The sequence below is a fragment of the Rhinolophus ferrumequinum genome, chromosome 11 (assembly GCF_004115265.2).
Source record: "Rhinolophus ferrumequinum isolate MPI-CBG mRhiFer1 chromosome 11, mRhiFer1_v1.p, whole genome shotgun sequence".
NCBI lineage: Eukaryota > Metazoa > Chordata > Mammalia > Chiroptera > Rhinolophidae > Rhinolophus > Rhinolophus ferrumequinum.
In genome coordinates this window covers 44,181,569-44,206,143 of record NC_046294.1, presented here as the reverse complement: position 1 = coordinate 44,206,143, position 24,575 = coordinate 44,181,569, and the positions used below count along the sequence as shown (strand labels likewise).

Below are 24,575 nucleotides of genomic sequence, written 5' to 3'. Positions count from 1 at the left end.
CTATGGCAAGCATTTTGTATATTAATTGAACTCAACGACGTCAACTTACTTTCTTACTCTTCTATTTGTTTTTCAATTGGTAAAAATAACTGCCTCTGTGGGTGATTGTATGGGTAGACCTTTTATTACATTCGATTGAGGCACAGTTGGAACTTTGGCTTGCCGGAGTCTTGTGGAAGGGATCTTCCCTTTGGTCTTCCCTCCTTGACCTTCTGCTGGAGAAAGTGGCAGCGGCCTGTGCTGGGTGGCCCCATGCACGTGCTGACCTTGGCAGTGAGGTTGGGTGTGCAGAGCTTCATGTGGATGCCTGGCCCTTTACTATTCTCTCTGCCCCCTGAAAATCACTGTCATGTGAGTTCTTTGACAGAGAAGCATTTGACCTGCTGTGAAGAATTATTTTCTTCTCTTGCTGGATTCTGAGAACATGCAGGTTATAATTATATCCTTGAATACTAGTCAGAGAGTTTGACCATGTGAGGTCTGGAATATTAATGTAACCACTATAAACTGTCATTTGTGATTGTTAAGGCCCTCTGTGTGGTGGGAAAGAGCTTCCATAATAATGAACGAGATGCAGACTGCCGAGAGGCTGGAGCAAAAGGCAGTGGTGTGGCAGGAGCCTTGAGTCTGGTCCAGCCTGTGCCTGGCACAGCCGCCCTGGGAAATGCCCTCTGGGCTTGCCCTCCCCCTGCCTCTTCAACAAACAACCAGTGCTTCTCTCCCAAGTGAGACTCCAGGCCGCAGTACAGAATGATGATCCCTGTTTCTTTTCTAGGGCGGGGCCTGGCTCTGTCACCTGCCCTCACCTAGGCAGTGCATTGAGGAAGGGGTGGGACAGGGAGGAAGGAGGTACCGTTTCTTAATGGAGGAGGGTTGGAAAGCCCGTTCTGGAGGTTGGAATGTGGGGAAATGGGCTCAGGAGAAGAGAGCCAGCTCCCATCCCCTGTGCCTGGGATCCTCTCTGACCCTTTATTTTGCACAATCATGACTTTCCTTTGGGGTGGAGGGTACCCGCCTCATAAACATTGGAACATTGATTCCTCTGGAGTAGTCCAGATTATCATGATTGTCACTTCCCCGTATAGCACTAAAAGCTCCTTTCTCAGACTGTCAAGCCCCTGGATGACCGGTAGTGGGCCTCTCTGGTTTCGGTCTTCCATTCAGCAGAGAGGAAGGGAGTGTTTGGTGGTATTGGGCCAACTCAATTCCATTAGCAGCTGCCTCCCTCCTCCCTGCCTACAACCAGGTCAGACACACCCTGAAAGTGACCGCAGCTCCTATCTCTAGCTCAGGGCATTTTATATAATTCTGCCTCTCCTCTGCCATTTCAAATCTTCTCCTTTTCCTCTGTTTTCCACGGTTTCTGGCTACTTTTCATTTCCTGTGTTTTCCTTCTGCTTAGCCCTTTGAGATCCCTTTGGGTTATTTGGGTTCTTCTCAAGATGTTTCATGTTAGCTTGTGTATCTCAGCTCTAACACTGAAGAAACACAGCGTGTCAGTGTGACTGCCAGAGCCCTTAGAGAGGAGTGGGAATGGCCTCGCAGTTGGCATCCCCCAGCCTCCGTTCTCACTATGATGTTCAGGAAAGGCCTCCATGCTGTGAGGTGTGCCTTGGCTTTGGAGAACCCTGGGATGAGAGTTAAGGGGCGATGTCATCAAAATGGTGGCGTGAGGTGAGCCTCTGGAATTTACAACTAATTGAGAGTTAAGAGATACCAAGATCTATGCAGGAGATGTTCCCACAGAGTTCCTTTGTGAATGATACCTGGTCTCAAAGAGTAGAACCTTACTCCTATCGGTGCCTCTGATAGGCTGTGCCTCCAGCTAAACAAGACCCAACACATCTAGCCAAGTCAAGCACCACTGGGTCCAGAGCTCCACGGTGGCCCTCCCCACTGGGGTGAGGTCATCCAGGGGGTGCTTTTGCCAACTTCCAAAGCACACCTATTGATGGCATCTGGTCAGGTTCTCCTTGTGGTAGTTTTGAAATCCTGTGGTTTCCTGTTTAGGTGGGTGGTTTTGCACATATAATCAGCGAAACTACCTGCACAAATTGCATATTTCATTTGAAAGTTGGTAAGATGTTTTTTTAACCTTTTAAGTATATTTTGTTTTCTTCCCTTCAGTCCCAGGTAAACCACCATGGTGCTGCTAGTAATGAAACATACCAGGAACGCTTGGCACGTCTAGAAGGAGATAAGGAGTCCCTCATATTACAGGTGGGTTCTTTTTGGTGGGAACCAGCTTATCCTGTTACCTCTAATGGTATAACTGTCCTAAGTGGGAGGGAAGTACCAGAGGTTTTCTCTGTTGGATTTATCCTGCTCCCAAAATATATGGTTTTAGAAAGACTTTTCCTGAAACAAGTCGGAAAGTAACTAGGGGCACAGTTTAACTCTGGACTTGGTTTTGGGGGGCTCTGAATGTATTCATTTATTTGTCATGAACTACCAAGCACATGTGGCCAGGCTGATTAATGGAGCCTTGTCTTCTAGGAGCCCAGGAATCTTGCAAGGGTGATAAGTTATGTCCTCATGTCGCTAATAAAACAGAACCATGGATGATACAGGCCTAAGAGTGCACGTTAACAGATTCAAACCCAAATCACCTGGAGTGAGAGCTAGACTCACACTCTGAGGCCAAATACCCGGAGCTGGTAACATGGGCTAATAAGCCTTTAATGACTTGCTTCAAAGAGAGGAACTCTACAACTTTTCATGGAGAAAGACAATCAAAGGAACAGTTGCAGTTCTGAAAACTTGCATTCCTTGGTAGGACATACAGTTGAGCATTCTTATGGGAGGACTGTTCCTGGGTCAGGGGCTGTTTGCTGTGTTAGTTCTCAAATGCATGAAGCACGCCTCAAGGTCCAGTATACATTTGAGGAGTTGGAGAATCATAAGATAAATATCCCAATCCTAGTTCCTTGTAAAGCTTGAAGGATGGTGGGCAAGACTATTAGTAGAATAGAGAAAGGGGCAGGTAGGGTTCTGGAACCTTCCCCAGACTGTAGGCTTTAGCTTAGAGCCCTAGAGTTAACACTATTAAGAGGCTGCAGTATGTTTGGGTTTTATTTTTTTTCTTCTATTTTACCTTATTTCTTTTACTTACTTTACTTCATTTTATGAATGTAAGAGTAATAAAGGATTATTTCAGAAACTTTGATAAATCAAAGAGTTTAACATTTTGGCCTTTTTTTTTTTCTAGCCCCTTTTTCTGTTCTGCCCCTATCTTAAATAATTAAACTCAGACCAATTATACAATTTTCCATCTAGTTTTTTTTTATCTTTACTTCATGGATTTGTTCATTACAAAATATTTGAGTACTCACAACTTGGAAGTCACTGGTTTTTGGTGCTGGGGATGCAGCAGTGAAGAAATCAGACGAACTCAGACCCTGTTCTCGAGTTTCCATTCGTGTGTGTGTGTGTGTGTGTGTGTTTATGTGTGTGTGTACAATAAACCAATACACAAAGTGTTTCAGGTGGTGATAAATCCTATGGAGAAAAATAGAGCAGGATAAGGATTATGTAGTCAGGGAAGACCTCTGATTGGAGACCTGAAGGAAGCTGCCATGTTTCCCCGAAAATAAGACCTAGCCAGACAATCAGCTCTAATGCGTCTTTTGGAGCAAAAATTAATATAAGACCCGGTCTTATTTTATTATAATATAAGACCAGGTCTAATATAATATAATATAATACCGGGTCTTATATTAATTTTTGCTCCAAAAGATGCATTAGAGCTGATTGTCTGGCTAGGTCTTATTTTCGGGGAAACAGGGTAAAGAAGGAGCCACTTAGATGCCTGAAGAAGCGTATTTCAGGCTGAGGAGGTGGTGGGTCCAGTATACACCCCTAGTGGGAGGGTGCTTGATGTATGGGATGGACAGGAAGGAGTCATGTGGCTGGAGCTGGTGACCAGCGAAGAAGCCTGGTGGGAGCTGCCTTCAGAAGGCTAGCAGGGACCAGATTGTGGAGCACATTAGAGCGCAGACGTTTTCAGGAATGTGCAATTTGAAACGCCACCCCAATGACATGATTGATTAATGAGTGTCCAAAATAGAATTTTGCCCCAAACAGTATGAAATTGCAAACTTTTGAACCAGAAACCTTCATGGCCAAAATAATACATTAAATAATACATTCCTATTTAGAGGATTACTGTTTAGTAAAGAAGTGCTATTTGATAATCTCTTTGATGTTCATGGTTTTTTTAAATTCCAAATTCTTGAATAATCCTTGTCTAAATAATCCTAACACAATTGGGAAGCCCAAGGAAGTCAGAAGTGGATCCTAGCTGTCTCTATTCTGCCAGGAGTTTGTGGACAGACTTTCAGAGTTGCCTTTACGTCATCACTGCTGTTTTATAGTGGGCCCATGGAGCTGCTTATACAGCCCCTCCACATGGTAGGGCCTGCTGCTTAATTCACAGCGCAGGCCAGCCAGACTGAATTAACTAGAGCCCTTGGCCTAGCAGGTTTTCCTGCGTTTACTTATAGAAGAACCAGGGAAGTCACACAGAACAAAATATTTTGTTTCCGGGATAGTTCAAAACAAATAAAACTAAAACCAAAGTCATTTATAGCTTCATGAGAATGTAAGTTCTTACGACAAGGATTTTCTTTTTTTTTTTTTTTTTTTTTTAGATTTTGTTGGGGCAGGGGAACGGGACTTTATTGAGGAACAGTGTGTACGTCCAGGACTTTCTTTTCCCCAAGTCAAGTTGTTGTCCTTCTCAATCTTAGTTGTGGAGGGTGCAGCTCAGCTCCAGGTCCAGTTGTGGTTGTTAGTTGCAGGGGGCACAGGCCACCATCCCTAGCGGAAGTCAAACTGGCAACCTTGTGGTTGACAGGATGCGCTCCAACCAACTGAGCCATCCAGGAGCTCAGCGGCAGCTCAGCTCAAGGTTCTGTGTTCAATCTTAGTTGCAGGAGGTGCAGCCCACCATCCCTTGCGGGAGTCGAGGAATCGAACCGGCGACCTTGTGATTGAGAGCCCACTGGCCCATATGGGAATCTAACCGACAGCCTTCAGTGTTAGGAGCACAGAGCTCCAACCATCTGAGCCACCGGGCTGGCCCTTCTTTTCTTTTTTTTCACTTCTGTTATCTCCCCCAGTGTCTAAAACTATACCTAGCTTGTCGTAGGGGCTCAAACATATATTTGGTTTTACTGAATAAAGACCACATTCTAGGAACTTTTTACATCCTGTCCCAGTTTTCAACACCTCTCCATTCATAATATTTGGAGTGAATATTGAAGTTCATAGGGACCCTATAGCCCTGTGTATCTTGAGTCTTACATGCGGCTGAGCTATAAACTCTAGAAATCTAGAAACCACACATTATTCCTCTGGGTACTGCCAGTCCGTGGCCCAAGGCCTGGTGCAGACTATCTGTCTTAATCCTCATTATAAGATTAATCATAACACATCCTTCCCAAACAGAAACTCTGGAAACTCCAGGCCACCCCCTGGAATCCTACCCTTTTCAAAATAGAGTTAGTAGTTGAAAAGGCCAGACTGCTGATGGTGGTGGGCAACAAGGATTAAAAAACAAACCAAAACATCACAAAGATTTGTGTTTAAGATGGGCCTAGTTGACAGAAGACGCTTGTTTTGGGGTTGTAATTGAAATGATAGATAGCACACCATGCCTCAACTCCAGGAATATGTTTCAATAATTCATAGTCACTTGGGAACACAAAAATGGAAAGCTTCAAGTAGCCATATTAATTTAGTGCCTCTGTAAAGGGGGAGCTTTATAATTCATAAAGTTTATTTAAACACTCATAAGTGAATTCACATTAACTCTTTCGTGCTCCAGCTATCATTTCTTTACATACTGGAAAATAATTTAGGATAATCTATATGTAAATGGAAATGACAGCCATTGGTTAAAAACCAAAAGGGTCTGATCTCAATTTGCCAGGCATTGCTTTCTTTATTTTTGGGAGGTGATCCATTCTCTTTCTTCACCTTTCTGCTCTGAGGCACCTTTTAACTAAGAAAAAGAAAAAGGATCCTGGGGCAGTTTGCTAATAGAGAAGGCTATGAAAATCCTTTCAGTATATATTTAGGATGTAATTTAAATGACTTCTTATAAATGGATTTTTATGAATTCATTCCAATAGATATTCTCAGTGTCCCTCAGAAAGATGACTTTTTTCCTGCCACTGTATGTGCAATGTGGCTTGTGTATATTTACGACTTAGAGTCATGTTTTGGCCTGTGAAACACAAAAACCTTTCTGGAGCCAAGTTCTGTCAGTGCTAATACATGCCCTGTAAGTCCCACATTCCTTAATTGCTTCAGAACACTCGCCTGATAGGTGAGCAGTCCTCACACCCTTATGAGAGAGGTGAGGTCATTGGTTAGTCTCCGTAGGAGCTTGGATTGCTCTTCCACATGAGGTGGCAGCCCTGGCAAGCTAGCTGAGATATGCCTTGAGGTCGGGGCTGCCCGAGTGAGCCCTAGAAGAGGAATAAGAGCAAGAGTCCAGCCCAGAGGCAGCTCTCCTGGCTTTTGGGTGTTTTTCTCTTGAGTCTGTCAAGAGCAGGAAATGTGACCCACATTGTTCAGGTGGTGGCTGAGACTGCCTGGCAAGGTAAGAAAACAACTGGAGTTTCCTTCATGTAGGACACTTCCCCCACCTGCCATCCGCCAAACAGAAAAGCTATTCTTCCTATGTAAGGATCAGTGGTGTGGTTACACAGCTCATATCTAGTGGGGAGCCATTGCTGCTTCTCCACCATTGCTTTATTTCCCGGGACAGGTGAGTGTCCTCACAGACCAAGTGGAAGCCCAAGGAGAGAAAATTCGGGACCTGGAGGTATGTCTGGAAGGACACCAGGTGAAACTCAATGCTGCTGAAGAGATGCTTCAACAGGTAAGGGCAGGCGGGGTGAAGGCTCTTGGCTTCTACCAGAGCTCATGCATTAAAGCCCCTTTCTGTGTCAGGCTTACAGCTCTTATTTTCCCATCCTGCCTGGAAGTAGGATTGGCTGCTCACTGTGTGGTGTTTTTAGAGCAGGTGAAACCAGCCTGAACACTGAGAATTGCCGATGGGGGAGGGAGGGGTAGAGCTGGCCTGAGATGAATAACCTGTTGGGCTGGTTAGACAGATTCCCAGGCGGCACTTTCTCCAGGGCTGGTTCAGTGAAGGAGCTCTCTGCTGGCAAAGTCACCCTCATATTATCACATAAACCACAGCTTACTGCCGGTGACATCTGGGGTTTAGAAAGTCAGTTAGCTTCTTTTGTGCCCCTTTTCCACTCACTCTTCTCCCTCTCACTCTCTAGTCTTCTTTGATAAAACTTATTAAATAAACAACATTTTAATAGAATTTAATAGATAACAAAATGAAAAAAAAAATTAGCTACTCTCCTACCAGTCATATCTCTGAACTGTTTTCTCCTTGTTTCTTTTTGGTCTTCCTTGCTATGTGTACATATAATTTACAAAGCTCTATTCACATCAGGGATACAATTTAGTCCTCAGACTTTGTGTACTTCACATCATAGAATTTTTTACCACTTTTAAATTTTGCTGTATAATTGTCTTTACTATCCCTTATAGATACTGTTTTGAGTGAAAGTATCATAATTGACGTAATTGACTCTTCTACTCTGGAACAGTTTTATCCTGTTGTAAATAATGAACTGTAATTTTTAGGAAGCATATTGAATTTTTATCAAAAGTCTTTTCAGAATCTTTTGAAAAACTAATTAGAAATTTTATTTTGTGAATTCCATTAATATATCTAATTAATAGGTTTCTTTAACTTTCCTCATTCTTGCATTTTTCAGTTATTTTGAAAAGTAAACCATGACTGAATTTTCTGTGTATATGCTATGTAGCTCCTACTATAGCACCAGCACAGCACGTAAAGGGTGCTCAGTAATTATTTAAAGAACGAGAATCAGCCCCTTCAAATGAGTGGGTTCGATTAGATAACTCCTTATAATCTTTTCCCCAAAGCTCTAACGATTTTTTTATTGCTGTAATCAACATAAAATTAAAACTGTTTTTCCACAGAATCGTAATGAACACAGGCTTTGAATTTGACCTTTATTCTTAGGATAAGTCTCTCAGTTCCCAGGTATCTCTTAGTTTTGTTTGAATGTGTTTGAAAACTAAAAAAATAAAAAGGTCAGTATTCTTATGCAAAGGTCTGTAAAAACAAACTAGTTCCAACAGCTCAGAAACTGTTAATAGTTTATTATCTTTTCATTGCTGATTAATGAGTTACCACATTCCTGGCTCTATTTGACTCTCTGTTTAAATTGTATGTCATTTCTCTTGCTCTTCATACTCCCTGAAAATCTGAGTAGCAACAGGAGTTGTCTTTCTCTTTATTTCTTTCTTTCTTGAAGTTTTGAATCTTTCTTTTGAAGACACAGGAAAGAAAATAGCCTGATAGAAAAATCTCAAATGGCAGACAAGCATTTTCACAAAGATTGCATAGGACAACCCACTGGATTGTATTTTTAAGGCTGCACTAGGTACGGTTTTGGGGTGGGGATGAGGTAGGAAGATGATGGAGTGTTGTAAAAGCCACGGGGGTCAAATATATGGTGATGGAAGAACCACTTACTCGGGGTGGTGAACACATAATGTGATATATAGATGATGTTTTATAAAAATGTACACGTGAAACCTATCTAAGTTTACTAAACAATGTCACCCCAATAAATTAAAAAAACACAACCCAGACAGAAACCAAGAAAATTTGAACGTGGAAGGGAACCTGTCAGGAAGGTGGCTATTTCAGGAAGACAATGCCTGGCAAGAAACCATGTAATCGGAGGTCAGAGAATAGCTGTGTTGTGGTTTCTGAGCTCTCTGACCACCATTCCTGGCTGCTCTCCCGGGACTGCCCTACACCCCTCTATATGGCAGTGCTTCTGCTCTCTTGTCAGAGTCTCTGTGCCAAGTAGTCTGATGCTGGTTCCCATCACCACCTGGGTCTGTTTTGTCCCTCTAAGCATTATTCCCTGGACTGGATTCCAGACTTGTGAAAAAGTTTAAAGCCCAGTTACCCTTTCTATCCTACATATCCTAAATCTTCTTTCTTGTGTGCTATGGGTTTGGTAGCAAGCAGGTGGTTTACAGGTACCTTCGAGGTGATTGTCTTGGATTGGTATCTTTTGGATACCAATAGCTCTTTGGATACCAATAGTAGCTCTTATTGGCCATGTCTGGGGTTTAAAGATCTTCCTGAACTTAACCAAGGTATTTTTATGCTCATAAGTTTCACTGCGTTCTCTCAATCTTTCAAGGGTAAAAATGGCCAATTCTGAGTTCACAACAGAGGACACTCGTGTTTGCTGGACTTGATGATGCCTGAGCTTGACATCTTTGAGTTCCCAGCTCCAGATCCCAAGTTGAATGTCCTGCTGCACATGTTAATGCTTTCCTGAAATCTGCTTGAATACTCTTTGAAAAGACACTTAATTCTTGCATCACAGTGTTGATGTGATGCTCTCTGTAGCTTGGAGTACATATGGATGTGTCCTCTGAACTGGTGCAGGCAGAGACTCGCCTGGCTTGACTGTGTTATGCTGGACTGCAGGGCTCTGGCTTCTGGTGGTAGGAGCAAGAATGACTCATGGCCTTGAGGCAGAGAATGGAGGCAAACAATTGCCTCTTTCTGCCAGCCCTCAGAGCCCATTCCTGCCCTGAGCCAAGCCTGGCCTGCTCAAAGGCCTGAGCCGCTCTGAACAGTTTCTTTCACTGTCACAGTGTGGGGCCTTTTGACTGCCTATTGCACTGCTTCCCTTGGGTATGTTGCTCCTGCACGCTGAATGGGTCTTGTCTAAATGAGGCAGCTGCTACTCAACTCTAGCTGACTGCCCATGTAGGCCCAGCGTTGCTAGATATTCCCATTTCTCACAAGAAGCTGAAAATCCAGATTTAAAGATTTAAAGATGAGTTTCTGTTTTCAAAAACATCGGTGACAAATTTAAATGAAAATAAAAATACCGTGTGAACCACATGGTACACCTTTAGGCCAAGCCCACAGTCCTCTAATCTGCAATTTCCACCCTAGACTTTGTCCCCTCCACTGGCTAATAGCACTTGGGGAACTTAAAGCCTCCCTCCTGGAGCCCAAGAAGAAGGAAGAGAGTTCCCCGCCCACTTCATGAGCCACACACCCCTCATTCTGGCCTGGTCAGGCCCCTACTAAGTGCAAATCTCTCAGCTCCCATCTGTTTCTTCTACGCATTAACCCATTTAATCTCCAGAAACAGACCATGAAGACCTTGGTCTTAGATGGGCAAGCCAGACTAAACAGAATCAGCACAGGGGCCCGTCCACATCGGCAGCACATAGATTACAGACACAAGTTAGAGCAAAATATTCCTTGTCTGCAACCCACTGCGGTTGGGAAGGGGCGGTATATAGCATCTCCTGGGAAGCTGAGGGACGCACCTACTCAGATATGGGCTCAGACTCACTGAGCATGTGGATTTCCCAGGGAACCTTCCCCATTAGGAAGAGACATTTCCCAGGAAATGTACAAATGAGTCTTCAAGGGACCACACAGCCTGGGTCAGTTTTCACGGGTCTGGGATCATCTGAGCTACCGGACTAGGTAAGAGATCACAGGCCTGAGCCTTGCCCTCTGTTCCTCAAGATGGTCAAAGCATTGTCCACCTGCATCTCTGAGGGCTGCACACTGGGCTTTCTGAGCCCAGGGCCCCCAGTAGCACCCCAGAATACAGGCGTGGGCCACTGCCCTCCTTGTTGTGAGTGGCTCAGGCCATGTTGGCAACAAAATCTCTGTGTCACAGGGAGGGTTCCCCATGGTTTGTTGTAGTTGAGGTCCCCAGTGACTTTTTCTGAAGTGGCCTCCATGGGTTCTGTGGTGTCCAGAAGGTTCCTGCACAGCAAGCTCCTCTGTCCCCAGTCCCTGACTCTTCTCCAGAGGGTGATGATTTTAGGAAAGAAGCTGATGCTATTCACTGGGTAAGAAGTTTTATACAGAGCCAGCAGCCAAATGCAGCACTTTCCAGAGACTGGCCATTTATGATACAATCAAGGTCAAGAGCAGAAACGATGTTCAGTGCCAAAAAAGAAGACAGGGTAGGAAGCTGAGTGGGGAAGAAGAAAGGATGCAAACCTCCTTGTGAAGACATAACCCAGCTTTGGGGAAACCTTGAGGACACCAGGTTCTGTTTCAATCCTCCTACCTGACCCAGAACTCCAAGCATCAGGCAACCACATAGTTTTGGCCGCCTTTTAGGTGAGGTGTGGAGAGTGATAAGTTTAGGGTATTTGGTGTCAGTGGACATGACTTTCTGTAGATTCACCACCTGTTGTTGATCTGGGAAGGTCAGTGAACCCGGGTTCTTATTTATAGAGATTGGGAAGACAACACAGACTTGACATTGCCTATGCCCTAGAGCTGTAGTACAGTTATTCCAGTTTTGTTAAAACGAAACCATCACAGAAAGGGCCAGTGTGATTCAAGAGCACTGAGCAGGGGGATACAGGGCCTAAGACACAGGCCCAGTTCCTGCCCTTGAGGTGAGTGAGAGAACAGTGTGCCCAGATGTGGGAATTCAACAACACGTCAGCAGCACCCGGCTGATCAATTTCCCAAAAGAACCTTTAAGGGGGTATTTCTATCTCAAAAAGAATATTAAACAGAGCTAGGGACATATTCCTGGGGGAGCACAAATCTGTCTGAGGAGGTGAGACACTTGAGTCACCAGTGAAGAAAACGGATTTGTCAGTTATTCCCTCCAACTCCCCCAGGAGATTTATGAGGCAGAAGTAACTGCTTTCCTCGAGTTTATCTCATTTGATGTTGGCTTTCCAGACCACAGTGTAAAGGAGGTGCTTTGCTCCTTTTTACAGATAAGGGGACTGAGGCTCAGAGAGATGATTTCGTTAGCGGGTTCTGCGTCTAGACTCAAACTCAGGTTGACTCTGGGCACCTCTCTCTGCAGTGTTACTCACGAAGGAGGCTTCCCAGCAAGGCCCGGGCCTCTTGCTTCAAAGGGCAAAGGACACATTCTTCCTTTCATGTCTTTCCATGGCCTGTTCTTTCATTCTGGTTTCACATTGCCAGTCTGGCTCCAGTCCTCTGTCATTGGTCAGTAACTCGCTGGGTCGTGTTCCACACTTAAAGATGGAGGTAATTGCTTCAAGATGTGGCTCTTTAAGGAGAAAATAACTTGAAAGCCAAATGCTTTTTATCAGCTCCAGTCAGAAACTGAGCTTTGGAAACAGGAAATGACGATTTGCTCTGAGATGTAAGCTTTTCTTCATCTCCAAGAAGGGAGATGTAGTTTTCCTTCTGGAAGAGATTACTGGTAGTGGTGAAGTGAGAGGGGTGAGTGATAATTTTGTTCACTGGTTTTTCCTAAAGTTTCATTACCCGGTTTCATGGTCCTTCACAGCAAGAAAAACAAAACACCCGCTTTTCATACCGCCCCCTCCTCATCCTCCTCCTCTCTCATTTACATAGGCGACCTTGAAACAGTTGGGTGGCAGAAGCCAGTGCTGCTTATAAAACCCTTATCTCCAGCCCCCTGCCTCCTCTCACCTCACCTCCCCACCCATTATGGTGGCTGCATGATTCCAAGAGATTCTCAGCAGGACCTTACCCTGCGAGTCTGAGCAGGGACTTATCCTTGCCTTGGTTCTCCAGACAAACAGGCTGGATCCAGAGATAACTCCAGTCTTGGGGATGAGAGCTAAGGACCCAAAAATGTTTCTCTTAAGGCGTAGACAGAATAAAAAAAAGCCAGTGAAGGAGATAGAAAAGAGAAACGAAAGGCAGGAAAACCAAAAGGAAGGAAGGGGTGGCAAGGAGTAGCTTACACTGATAAGTGGATGAAGGCTGAGTGGGTTGAGAGCTGAGAAGTAGAAGTTGCATCTGAAAGTTAGACCATGGTCCCCAGAACCGGAACTGTTTCTGTGCTCTACTTGCAGGCAGAAGCCGTGTTGCCGGCATGCAGACATCTTATTGAGAAGTAACAGGAAGATGAGGAAGAAGAGGCAGCAGGGGCAGATTATTCTTTCTAGAGCTTGGGAGAGGGAGGGGACAGAGCAGGACAGAATTCAGACACACAATGCACACAGAGCGTGCACGTGCTGACTGAGAGCACACAGGAGTTGGTGGTGGTTGCTCGAGGGGAAGGCCAGGTCAAAGGGAATCTTTGACATTTCAAATGTCAGAAATTTGATCATGTTTATAGACTGAGGAATGGAAGCTGATGGTGAGGGAGAGATTAAATGCCTGTCAGAGGGGATGATTAATGGCCCTACCCTGGAGTAGCACAGACTTGGTGGGAACTGCCTCAAAGGCAGTACAAAGGTGAGGGAGAGCCTAGGACCATGTGAGTAGGCAGCATTCTGAGTTACCAGCTAGAGGGAGAAACAGGACCAGAACTCAGAGAACAAAGCCAAATGCTACTTGTTAACCAGGGAAGCAATCTGAGGTTTCATCAAGCTGTGTGAAAATGGCACGAAGAGTCTAGAGGCTGAGAAGTGGTCAGCAACAGGAAGGTGGGTCAGATGGGGGCAATTCAGGAGCAAACTCTGGAGCCACTGTGTTTTTTAATGTATGCTTTTTATGTGCAAGCTGGAAACTTCCTGAGCTAGGGAACCGTGCTTAAAGGTGAAAGAGCCTGACAGAGGGGTTGGCTTATGTGCATTTCTGTCAAACTAACCTTGGAGAGGAGGTGTGGGCTGGCTTCTTTAGCACATGGATTTAAGAGATATGAATGAGAAACGATTCTGGGAAACTTTGAAATAGAAAAGATATAAGTCCAGTGAATGATCAGATGATTTTTAAAAATCTTTTCAGTAAACATGAGGAGAGGTTATTCAAGGAGAAGAGGGGGGATAGGGTGGGGTTTAGGGATTGAGAAGAATGGAAAAGATTTGGAAGGATCTATGAAAGGACCCAGCCAGAGGTGAATACAAGTTCTGCCAGGCAGTATTGGAAGATCAGCTGTAATTAGATAGTGTACATTTGTATGAAAACCAGTTGGCATCCTTAAGTGACTTTTACGAGCAATTCTCAGGCCATGGGGAATGGAAACAGACAGAAGGCATTGAGGTTTGGCATGCTGGGCTCTGGTAAAGCAAATGCACTTCAGGTCTAGGGGCGGGGATGAGCTGGATGAGGGATTTTCTGGTGCCGATGTGATGCAATTGAAATAACTAACCTTAAGGTATAAAGCGCAGAAGGAGGCAAATATTTCTTAAAGGAAGTTGATAAACTAGGAAAATAAGGAGTTATTAAGTAACTAGCGGACACCGAAGAAGAAATTAAAGATTATTTGAATGAGTAAATGGGATGGTTGAAAGGTCAGAGGATTGTGGCCAGAGGAGAGAATGTTAGAGTTGAAGATTTTAAAAGCAGAGCAAACGCTTTCTGGACAAAGATAAGGGCCAGGTGGTAGCCATGCCACTGAAAACCTGAGACAAAGTAGAAGCAAAGCCTGTCGGTGCTGAGTTCAAGAAATGTGAAGCCGGAGTGGATTTTGAAAGGAAGATAAACAAGGATGTTGAAGCTACTGAGGAGACGAAATGTGCCCAAAGTAGGTAGAGAAACTATTGATCAAAAGACGAAAGCCTCAAGAAAAATGGGAGACGGTATTGGGTTCTGGATGTTTGGAAAGCATGGGCTATAACTGAGTGGTGCTGCCTGAGAAGAGGAGGGCAGGCATAGAGATCAATAGGGACAAAGAGTGGTCTGGAAGCAGTCTTGAAACAGGGAGAACAGTGTTCTGTAAGTTGAGTGGTTGGAACACAGTGGTCTCCACTTGAGATAACTGGGAAGGATGTGTCGTATTGTGTAAAAGTCAGGATTCATCTTATACTAGAAGTAGAAGGAGCAGTTGAGAATGTACAGAAGGTAAAATCCCATTAAGACATGTATGAGAGAGTTCACAGTGTATTGTAATAGTTACTGGAGGCCATGCCTGGCCTGGAGATGGGCAGTGGAAATGGACTGAGATCAGCTTGGTAAAGGCTGGTTTTCGAAGTCAGGCACTAGGGCAGTACTTATTAAGGACAAGGATGAGGGGTGATGGTCATGGAAGGTAGAGGCACGTGGTAATAGATATAAGCCAGGAGAGAGTAAGTGAAAACTGTATTATCAGTGGAGTATATGAAATTAAGCACCCCCAGGTTTCTAATTAAACCTTTGGTGTGTCCAACTGGACTGTCTATTTGAAATGTTAGTGTGACCAACTGGAACCCTGGCATGACCAATTGGAATGGCTATTGGAAGTTTAGTGAGACCAATTAGAATATTACCCTTGTCAGCTGGAACATTGGTGTGACCAATTACAACCTGGCAGTGAAAATCCCAGCCACAGGGATTTGGGCAATAATGGAAGTAGATTCTTAGCTTTCAAGAGAGATACAATCTGAGACTTTTTAAATCCCACCAAGGCAGTAAGTATCTTGAATGCTGGTTAGTAGACATATCATCTTAAGATACTCAAGTGCTCAATAGAGGCTGTGTTTTTAACCATCATATCCCTAGGCCTTGGCATCTGGTAGATACATGAAAACATATTTGTTGAGTAAACTTTACGAAGTCTCATAGAAGAATATTTTCTCAGTTCTCAGCACTCCAAAACAAATGTTATCCCATGGACCTGCTTTGTAGAATTGTTCCTTTTCACCTTTGCTTTGGTAGCTGGGAAGCTCACATACATGTTATATTCCATGTCTAGCTGTACGCGTATGTAGAACTTTAGGGTGTAACTTTTATTCCAACTATAACTCTGACTTCAACTTCTTTTCCTGCCTACTTTAGTTTTTATGATTTATTTTTTAACTTGAATTGTCTATTTTGCAAACTGCCTCAGATCATTTTTGGAATAATCAAGTTGATGAGAGGATGGAGCAATAGACATAGAATTATGAGGTGGTGGAGGCAGAGAGAGAGGTGGGGAAGAGGGTGAAGGAGGTAGGGGGCAATAGGTAGTGTGGGGGAGGGTTACATCTTAAGATACTCGACCCGAGGTGCCATGGTCTTTACCCAGGAAAGAAGCCGTTAGGGCCTTTTATCTTCTGCATAGCCTTAATACCAGGCTCTAGTAGATAGTATGTACTCAACAAAATCTTGTCAATTTGAGTGGGTGTTTCCTGGGCTCAGTGAATATTTGTTGACTGCCTTTTTTCAGCATGTTTTTCATTTCCCTTAAAATTCTTCGACTTCTTCCTCTGTTTGAGAAACAGTGTGATACATTAGACAGAAATAAGTTTTGGAGTCAGCAGACCTTGGTTTGAAAACTAACGCGCTGTTGTCTGACATATGTCCTTGGCCAAGACAGGTCAACCTCTGGGCCTGTTTCCTCATCTGTTAAAGCGGGATAATAATATTTACTGCCAAATCCCTGAGAGCGTTTATGGAAGGGATATATGTAAAATACCCAACAGTGTCTGGCACAAAGGAGACACTGAGTGAATCTGTGTCCCCCAGTCCACAAATTACATTAGACATGCTTATTGGGCTGACTCCTCACGACCAAGCAATTCACAGTTCTGGCATGGCAGTGCCACTGCCTCTGCCCTATAAGCCAGCTTTAAGTCTGACTGGCCCAGGAAGAGCCAGCCTTCTCGGCCCAGTGCTCAGTGAGCTCATTTTGCTGATTTGGCTTCTACATACTCATCCCCTCAGATTAGCAGATGGACAGTTTGTAGCCTGGTTTTCTCAGGTACTGAGGGCCTTTTGGCCTAAGGAATCATGTATTCCGAGTTAAAATCTCTGTCCTGTGTAGTTTGGTGTATGACCTGAAGACAGTTCAGAATATATGAACTCACAGCTATTGGGTTAGAGTGGTGTGGAGATCGTCATTCTTGTACTAGGGTTGGGCTGCCCAAGATGTTACCGAATGCTCAGACCCTGGCAGGACATTGCGTCTTTTCCATCTGCTCATTTGGCCCGTGGCTCTCCTAGTTGCCATATTATATTCTCCTTGCTAGGACCTGTGTATTCAATGTCTACCATATACTAGGATTTTGAACCTCATGGAACATTGCTTTTTGCCAGTTGAGAAATGTGTTGTCCCTGGACTTTGGGAAATGCTCCTGTTTTTTGAGGTTCTTCATAGCCTTAATTCCTAATGGTTCTTAGCAGTTGTTTTGCCTAACACCTTTGTTTTTTGCCTTATTTATGCTTGTTAAGTGTATGTGTTAATGGCAAGTTGTTGTCTACTAGTAATAACTTCTCACCGGAAGTCCTCACAATAAGGAACGAACAGTCTTCTTACTTACATCCCCTCGTGGCCAAATTGTAATGTTGATACAGCTCAGGAAAGATCATCTCACATAATAAGATTCTATATCATTCAGTACTCACTGGACTTGCACTTGATGTGCTCGCTCCCTTCTAGGCTCATTGCAGAGAGGTCTCACAATGAGATGATTGAAGACTGTGCTGAACATTGAGCTCAGGAGGTGATATGGAAATTTTGATTTTGAAAAATATATTACCATAAACTTGTTTTTTTTGTTTGTTTTAGTGGAAAAGGACCTATTGCTTTGCCTTAAAAAATAGAGGTGAAGAAATTTAGTTCTTCAAGTGTATGCTTTTGTTTTTCTCTAATAATAATGAAATAATGAATAATGGTTTCTATGGGCTAATGTGTTGGGTTTTTTTTAAAATGTAGCTCACGTTGTCTCTCAGAGCATAGTGGGTTGTGGCAGGAGCTGTGCTCTCCATACATGATTTCTTATCATCCCAGGCTTATCTCTTAGAGCCTGTGGCTTATATGTAGCAGTCTCAACTCTGTATTAACCAACACACAACTTAGATATTGCCTTATGTGCTTGTGGAGCTAGAGTTGTTCTTGTTGCCATGGAGGTTTATGATTTTGAGATCCATGAGGTTTATGATTTTGCCTGCAGGAGCTGCTAAGTCGCACATCTCTTGAGACTCAGAAGCTCGATCTGATGACTGAAGTGTCTGAGCTGAAGCTCAAGCTGGTTGGCATGGAGAAGGAGCAGAGAGAACAGGAGGAGAAGCAGAGAAAAGCAGAGGTGAGTGTGACACACCAAATTCCAGGAGGACCCATACTGTCCGGAGCTCAGACCATGGAAAACTATCCTAATGTGGACTCAGACCATCTGATCAACCCTGAGCCTGGCAGCTGCTGGGTGCCAGAAACTTCTGTGCACTAGAGATGCAATGATCTGTTAATACCAAGTTATCAGGTTTTGCTGTAGCTGCAAATTTCAGCAATGCCCAAACCACCCAGTTTTGGCTGTAAGGCTTTATCCTTCCTAAAGCTGCTGACAAGAATAAAAAGGGAAGCAGTAGTGGGGAAGGATCAGACAAGATGTGGAGGGACACAAGATGTCTCCTGTGAAAGCCAAGGTAGTGACCACATACTGGGATGAAGTCAGCTGCCCAGTAGGCCACAGTCACTATATCCAAGGAGTCTGATGTGCATTTCACTGACCCAGATGCAAACCTTAGGTTTTGTGTTTCTTTTCCCCTGATGGAACATATGGGTCGGCCCATACATAAGCCTTCTCTGAAGAGAATGTTTTCCTGGGTTTGTTTTTGTTTTTTTCCAGGCTCCATATGCCATTGACTAGACTAGAGCATGCTAGACTCCATTTTTGAATAAACATTTAGAGGATTTTAGGCTCCGAGCTCCTTCGTTTGAGAGAGAACATCCTGTTTTAACGTTAGATAATATCGTCTGTGTGTCTCTACATACCAGTCCCTGGCCGCGTGAGATGTGGAAGGAAGAGAGGCTTTAGGTTTAGAAACACCGGGGCTCAATTACTGACTAGCTGCTTAACAGCTTTATGGACTTCAACAAGTTAGCTACTTAATCTCTCTGAAATTCAGTTTCTTTATCTGTACAATGAATAACTGTGTGAAGTCCAAATAAAATCACAAAAATAAAGTCCCTATCATAGTCTCCAGTATTTTGTAGGGAGTTGGTTTATCTTCACCCCCTTCTTCCATTTAGGCATCCCCCAAATCTACAGATGGATATTGTTCCTTGCTTTTAAGTGCCAGTGTTGTTGTACACTGCAACCCGTCATACTTCTGTGTTTGCTGGGTAAACACTGGTGCTTGAGACACTTCTAATATGTGAGGGCATATTCCTTGTATTGCTTTGAGAACAAGCTCATTAGTAAGAACAGTTGCCAAAAGAAGTTCTCTCCATTAAGCTGAGGACAGTATCTTCTAGTGATTAAGAGTACAGGCTTCTGAATCAGATCTCCTGGCTGTAATCCAAGCTCAGCTACTCAGCAGCTTTGTGATGTTAGGCAAGTAATTTAACCTCCCAAACCTCTATTTCTTCTTCTGTAAAATGGAGGTAATAGTATGTACTTCTTATTTCTTGGGTTGTTCTGAGTAGGGAATGAGATAATGTCCACACAGCCCTTAGCAGAGTGCTGGACACATAGTAATAGCCAGTTTTTATCGATCACTTATTGATCATGTTAAACATGATAGAAATGGAAATGTAGACTTAAATACATTATTTATAGATGGCAAAGTTCACACAGACTGAAAGCTAACTGTATGAAGTGTTAGTTGAATAGACTATTTGTTAAATGTTCACAGAGAAGCAATTGAATTTTCTCCAGGTTTAGAGTTAATTTTACCAATGTTTCAAGATATGTGATTACATGTGAATATACAGTAGGGCTTTAGGGCAACAATTCAATAGATTCTGTGAGGAGGCTTAAAGTGTCAGAAACTCAACTCAAAACCACATAATTCTTTTCTTTTCTTTCTCTCTTTTTTTTTTTTTTTTTTTTTAAGGTGGGAGTGTTATTAGGTCACACAACTCGAAGAGTCCAGGGTTTAAAAATCCAATAGTACTGGATCCAGGTGACCTCACAATGTCATTAGAAACCAGTCTTAGTTTATCATTTGGCTCTATTTTAGCCTTATTCTCAGGAAGGCTCTCCCCAGGTGGTGACGGAGATGGCCATCAGCAACTCTACCAGCCTGGCAACCCCTGCAGAGAGAGAGATTCTCTTTTTCAGAGGTTCCAGAGAAAGCCCCAGGATTGTGTCTTATTGGGCCAATTTGGGTCACATGCCTGATTCGAAACCAGCCACTGTAGGGAGCGTGTACCCACGTATGGATTTGTGCGCGAGAGGCAGTCCATCCTGGGAGTACGCAGCGTTAGTACCAAGCCGGGGTAGCTCAGTTCCTTTCTAGGGAAGATCGGAAGGAAGGAGAGCTCTGACTTCTGGGCCAGGGATAACTAAAGCAGTCATTTTACTGTTTACTTTATTTCTTTCTTTTCTGCAGGATTGTTTTTCAATCTGAGTTTTTTGTTTTTGTTTTCCATTAGGCTATTCATTTCTGAGGCAACATAGACCCTGAGTTACTGGCGTCAGTCCTATCAGATAACAGCCCTTCCCAGTTGCTCGTACAAACATTAGGTTTCCACGTGGAGGAATTTTTTAGGCTGTTCAAACCCGTGATAGTCGGTGAACAGCCACATGACCTGAAACATAATTTCTCATTCTTGTAATTGGACACAATCTTTGCTGGTATGCCCAGAACCTCCACTACTGTTGGTAACTGTCTGCAGTACGAGAGGCTTAAAAATACATGAAGAGTGCTGCTAAAGCTGAGCTATTGTCATCTACATGAAGATGTTTATTTGAGTGAGACATTTAGCTAGCTGAGGTTACCAGAGGTCGTAGTTTCATGAGTAAAAGGAATGCTGCTTTCCATCCTGTACTGCCACTGTTTTTTCCAGTGAATGTATTTAGCCTAAGGCCTGATTATTTGTGGTTTGGAAAAGGCAGGGCCTTTTTTTTTTTTCCAGGTAGCCAGATCTGTAGTAAACTTCCTCCATGCAGCTCAGGCTTTAATCCTCAAATTCCATTTTATGTTTCAATGGAAAAAAAAAAGAAAGAAAGGATGCTATTGATGAGAACATTGCAGACTGCTCTTTCTGTCTGGTTCTGATCTCACCCTAAGCCAGTATCCTGCTGTCTGCAGTTGTGGAAGTGATTACAGAAAGTTGTCTGTAAAGCCTGAGGACCGAGGGCAGGTTTCTTGTCAAGTGGAGAGAATACTAACAACCCACCTTGCTCAGGAGTTGGTCAGTAGTGGCCTAAATGAGAGGTGGGCGATTACGGAGTTTCCTATATTTACTTTTTCTTTTTTTTTAAATTAAACTTTATTGGGGTGACAAATATTTACTTTTTCTTGTCAGCCTTTTGCCGTGGTTCTGGGTCATTTCGGGGAACCTATGTTTGGATCAATTAGATTTGCTCCTGAAAAGCAGGACTGCAGAAGAGTGACTGACATGGAAAGTAAACACCAGAATTAGGAGAATGGAACATGAAAGAAAGAGATCCAGAAGCAAAGGAAAAACCCCTGTGTGGTTCACCACGTCAAAGCCATGTCCCTCAGAGGGATCTTCCTGAGAGAAGGGAGGCTGGCTTCCCTAAGCATCGGGGGTGCAAAGAGGCCTGTCACTGAATTCCTTGTGGGGTCCAAAGGATTTTGCAAGGAGCAGCCTATGGAGCGGGGGCAGGGATCCAGCATGTTCTGGGAAGTGAAGTCAGCCTTATTGATGAGGGATATGCAGAAGCATGAAGAGAATTAGAAAGAATCTTGAGGATTTCCTGGCAGAAAGTGGAATATCTGACAGCACAAGTGGTGGTGTCATTCCTTCTTTCTTTCTATGGTTAGGACCTTGGAAGGGAGGGATTCTGGTTTCTGGACTGGGCAACCAGAATGATGGACTTGGAGTACAGAGCAAGGGCTGGGAAGATTGTGTTTGCTCAGAGAAGTGCTGGCCTGACTAGGAGAGTTTTATTATTCTTGTTTTTATTTTATGTTGTTTGTTTACTTATTTTTATTAGCATAGAAAATATTCTCCACCAATTCGAAACTCAAGAGTTCAAGAAGTATATACAACAAAAGTCTCCTTCCATGCCTGTCCCTCAGCCAGCAGTCAGGAACCAATGTTATCAGTTTGTTTCTTAACTTTCCAGTTATTTTATGCATGGACAAGCAAATTATTTGGATATCTGTGTATACCTACCTATAAATATATACACACACATTTTCTCCTCATTAAGAAAACTTATTCATATTTATGTCTGCATATTCCACTATCTGCCTGTGCCCTGATTTTATTTAATCAGTTCTCTTTTGATGGACATTTGTTTCTAAGTATTTGCTATTACAAATAATGCTTGTACAGGTATGAGGATATTGACGTGGAATTGATGTGTCAAAGTTTACATGCACATGAGATTTTGACAGATATTTCCAAACTGCCCTATAGAGAGGTTATAGTCTCACCTGTGATGTCTAAGAGTGCCAGGACATTATTAAGCTGAGCACGAAGGAAGTGGGAGAGAAAGAACAATTGTGAACAAGTTTAACAGGTAGGATGGGGTGGGAAAAACTATGATTATGGTAGGTACCCAGTAGTTTCACAAAGAAAAGAACCATAAGAAAGAACTTCGATGGTTGGCAAAGCAGGAGTGAATGAGCTGAGATTACACCACAGAACAACAATTAGAACCTCATAAATGTCACTTGGATTTAATGATATGGGACCCAAGAAAGGAACACAGGTTTCAAAGGCTCTACCCTGTGGAAGAGACACAGACCTATTAAAAGAGGAGATGGCCTAGCCCTGGAGATAAAGAATTATAAAAGTAAGTTGAAACACCACATCTGAGGATAGATATACTGGAAAGCAACACCACCACATGGATAGGGAGAATTAAAGAAGTGTGTCCCAGCAGGGTTGGGGTATATACCACATGGTCACACTGAGCAGAGGAGGGCAATATACAGATCTCCAGACTGACTGAGGCCGACAAGCGGCAATGATGGAAGGGAGTAGCCATTTGGATACCTCCTAAAAATCTCCTCCAGCTAAACACTTAAGTATTTGAAAGGTTGGCTCTTGGTCCCTTCCCCTGCCCCCACCACTTGTTTATAGTTTCCACCCAGCGGGTAGAGAAAGAAACTGGAAAAACTGCCACTGCAACTCCAATGTTGAAGCAAAGAGAGGAACTAGTTTATGAGTAAAACTGATAAGCACCGTGAGAGACCATGGTCATTGTTATTTGAGAGTTCATGACAGGAGGCAGGGGGAAAACTAGGCATAGACAGACGTGCACTGTAGACTTTGGCAAATTGTAACTTTGAAAGTTCAGAAGTAAAATAGAAGATGACTCAAGAATATTGAACCACTTAAAAATAATATAGTCTGATTGCACAATCTCTCAAATAATACCCATAAAAAGAAAAAGCTTAACAGTACTTTGAGAGTAACTAGTTTTCAAAGGGGCTTGTATAACAGATAGAAAGAACATATAAAAGTGCACCTGCGTGAACAGCGTCAGGAACGGCAAACCCCGAGCAAAAGGACAGTGCTGAGGACAATAGGAAAACTTTTTGTTAAACGTTATATTCTCAATAAGATCAAAGAAAGAATGGGCTCGATTCCAGTGATGCCGTGATAGGTGCCGAGCACTTAGGACAGCAAGCCTAGCTGCTTGCTGTGAGCAAACTTTGGGAAATGAGGGAAATCAAGTGTTGGTAAAAAACTGGAAGTACACCGTTTTGTTCTCCTCCTCCTCCTTCAAAATGACTGAGAAAGTTACATGGGTTCTATAATATTTAGTCTATGGAGTTTGGGCTCAACCCTGTGATGGTTTGTGAGAAGCTAGAAGACAAGGTAGGGATCCGTGTCCAGTAAGAGTTACATCAGATTGACTTCATTGGCTTGGCTGCGAACGTGTCTTGTAGTCGTAGACCTGGTAAATCAGTGAGGCATGACAAAAACATTGCTTGGGATAGTCTTGTGGATAAGATAGAGAAATACGGGATGAAAGTGAAAATAGGTATGTTGGTACCCAAATGATAAAGAATACTAAGTACCTAACGACTACCTCTCGAAAGGTTTTTCCATAGAGGGTTACAGTAATCTGCCCTTAGCCCTTCTGCCTGGTTAGCATTTTCAGTCCATAATTTGGATGCTGATGTAGAAGGCCTTGAAGTTGTGATGACAGGAATCCAAAGAAAAAGTAAATGGATCAGTTGACAATGGAATTCATAAAAACCTACACAGACTGAAGTGATTGACAGGTTGGCAGAAAAGGAGTAAAAGAGGTCAGAAGAACCTTACAGTGCACCATCACTGAGGGTGAGGCGTGAAACACTTCAAGAGGGAGCCAGGCGCTTGCGGGCAGAGAACGTGCTGTGGATTTGGCCAGGAGGAGGGCACTGAGGAAGAGTGGTGCCCTTGTATGATGGAGGCAGAGCTTGTCTACCTGGAGAGTGGGGCCAGGGAATGGGGTGAAAACCAGGGACAGCAGGTCTAGACTCCTCACTGGAGAAGTTCGATAATGGAGGGAACAAGAGACGAGAGAAGGCAGTGATGTTCTTGAAACTTATATAAGAAAAGAGCAGGCCTGAAGATAGGCAGGGCCAGTGGGCTAGGAGAGGCTAGAGATTCTGGAGCAGGGTACCCAATAAGGTGGGCATACTGGGGGGTGTGAGCCGCTGGGCTTTTGTTGTCAGCAATCAATGTCACATGGGCCTTAACTGTGTCCCAAGACCAGTAGGTATTTTC

The 24,575-nt window shown here is 43.5% G+C and overlaps 1 protein-coding gene across 5 annotated transcripts in view; it reads left to right on the top strand.

The window, feature by feature from the left end:
• Positions 1-24,575, top strand: part of PPFIBP2 (PPFIA binding protein 2) — a 123,686-nt gene that overhangs the window by 63,995 nt on the left and 35,116 nt on the right. For 4 of the 5 annotated variants that reach the window (XM_033120492.1, XM_033120491.1, XM_033120490.1 and 1 more), the window contains 3 exons: positions 2,128-2,220; positions 6,776-6,889; positions 17,887-18,018. In XM_033120492.1, the coding sequence (XP_032976383.1) occupies positions 2,128-2,220; positions 6,776-6,889; positions 17,887-18,018 (339 nt within the window). Of the gene's footprint in view, positions 1-2,127; positions 2,221-6,412; positions 6,608-6,775; positions 6,890-17,886; positions 18,019-24,575 lie in introns of those variants that run through there. The other variant, XM_033120494.1, reaches the window with a different exon arrangement.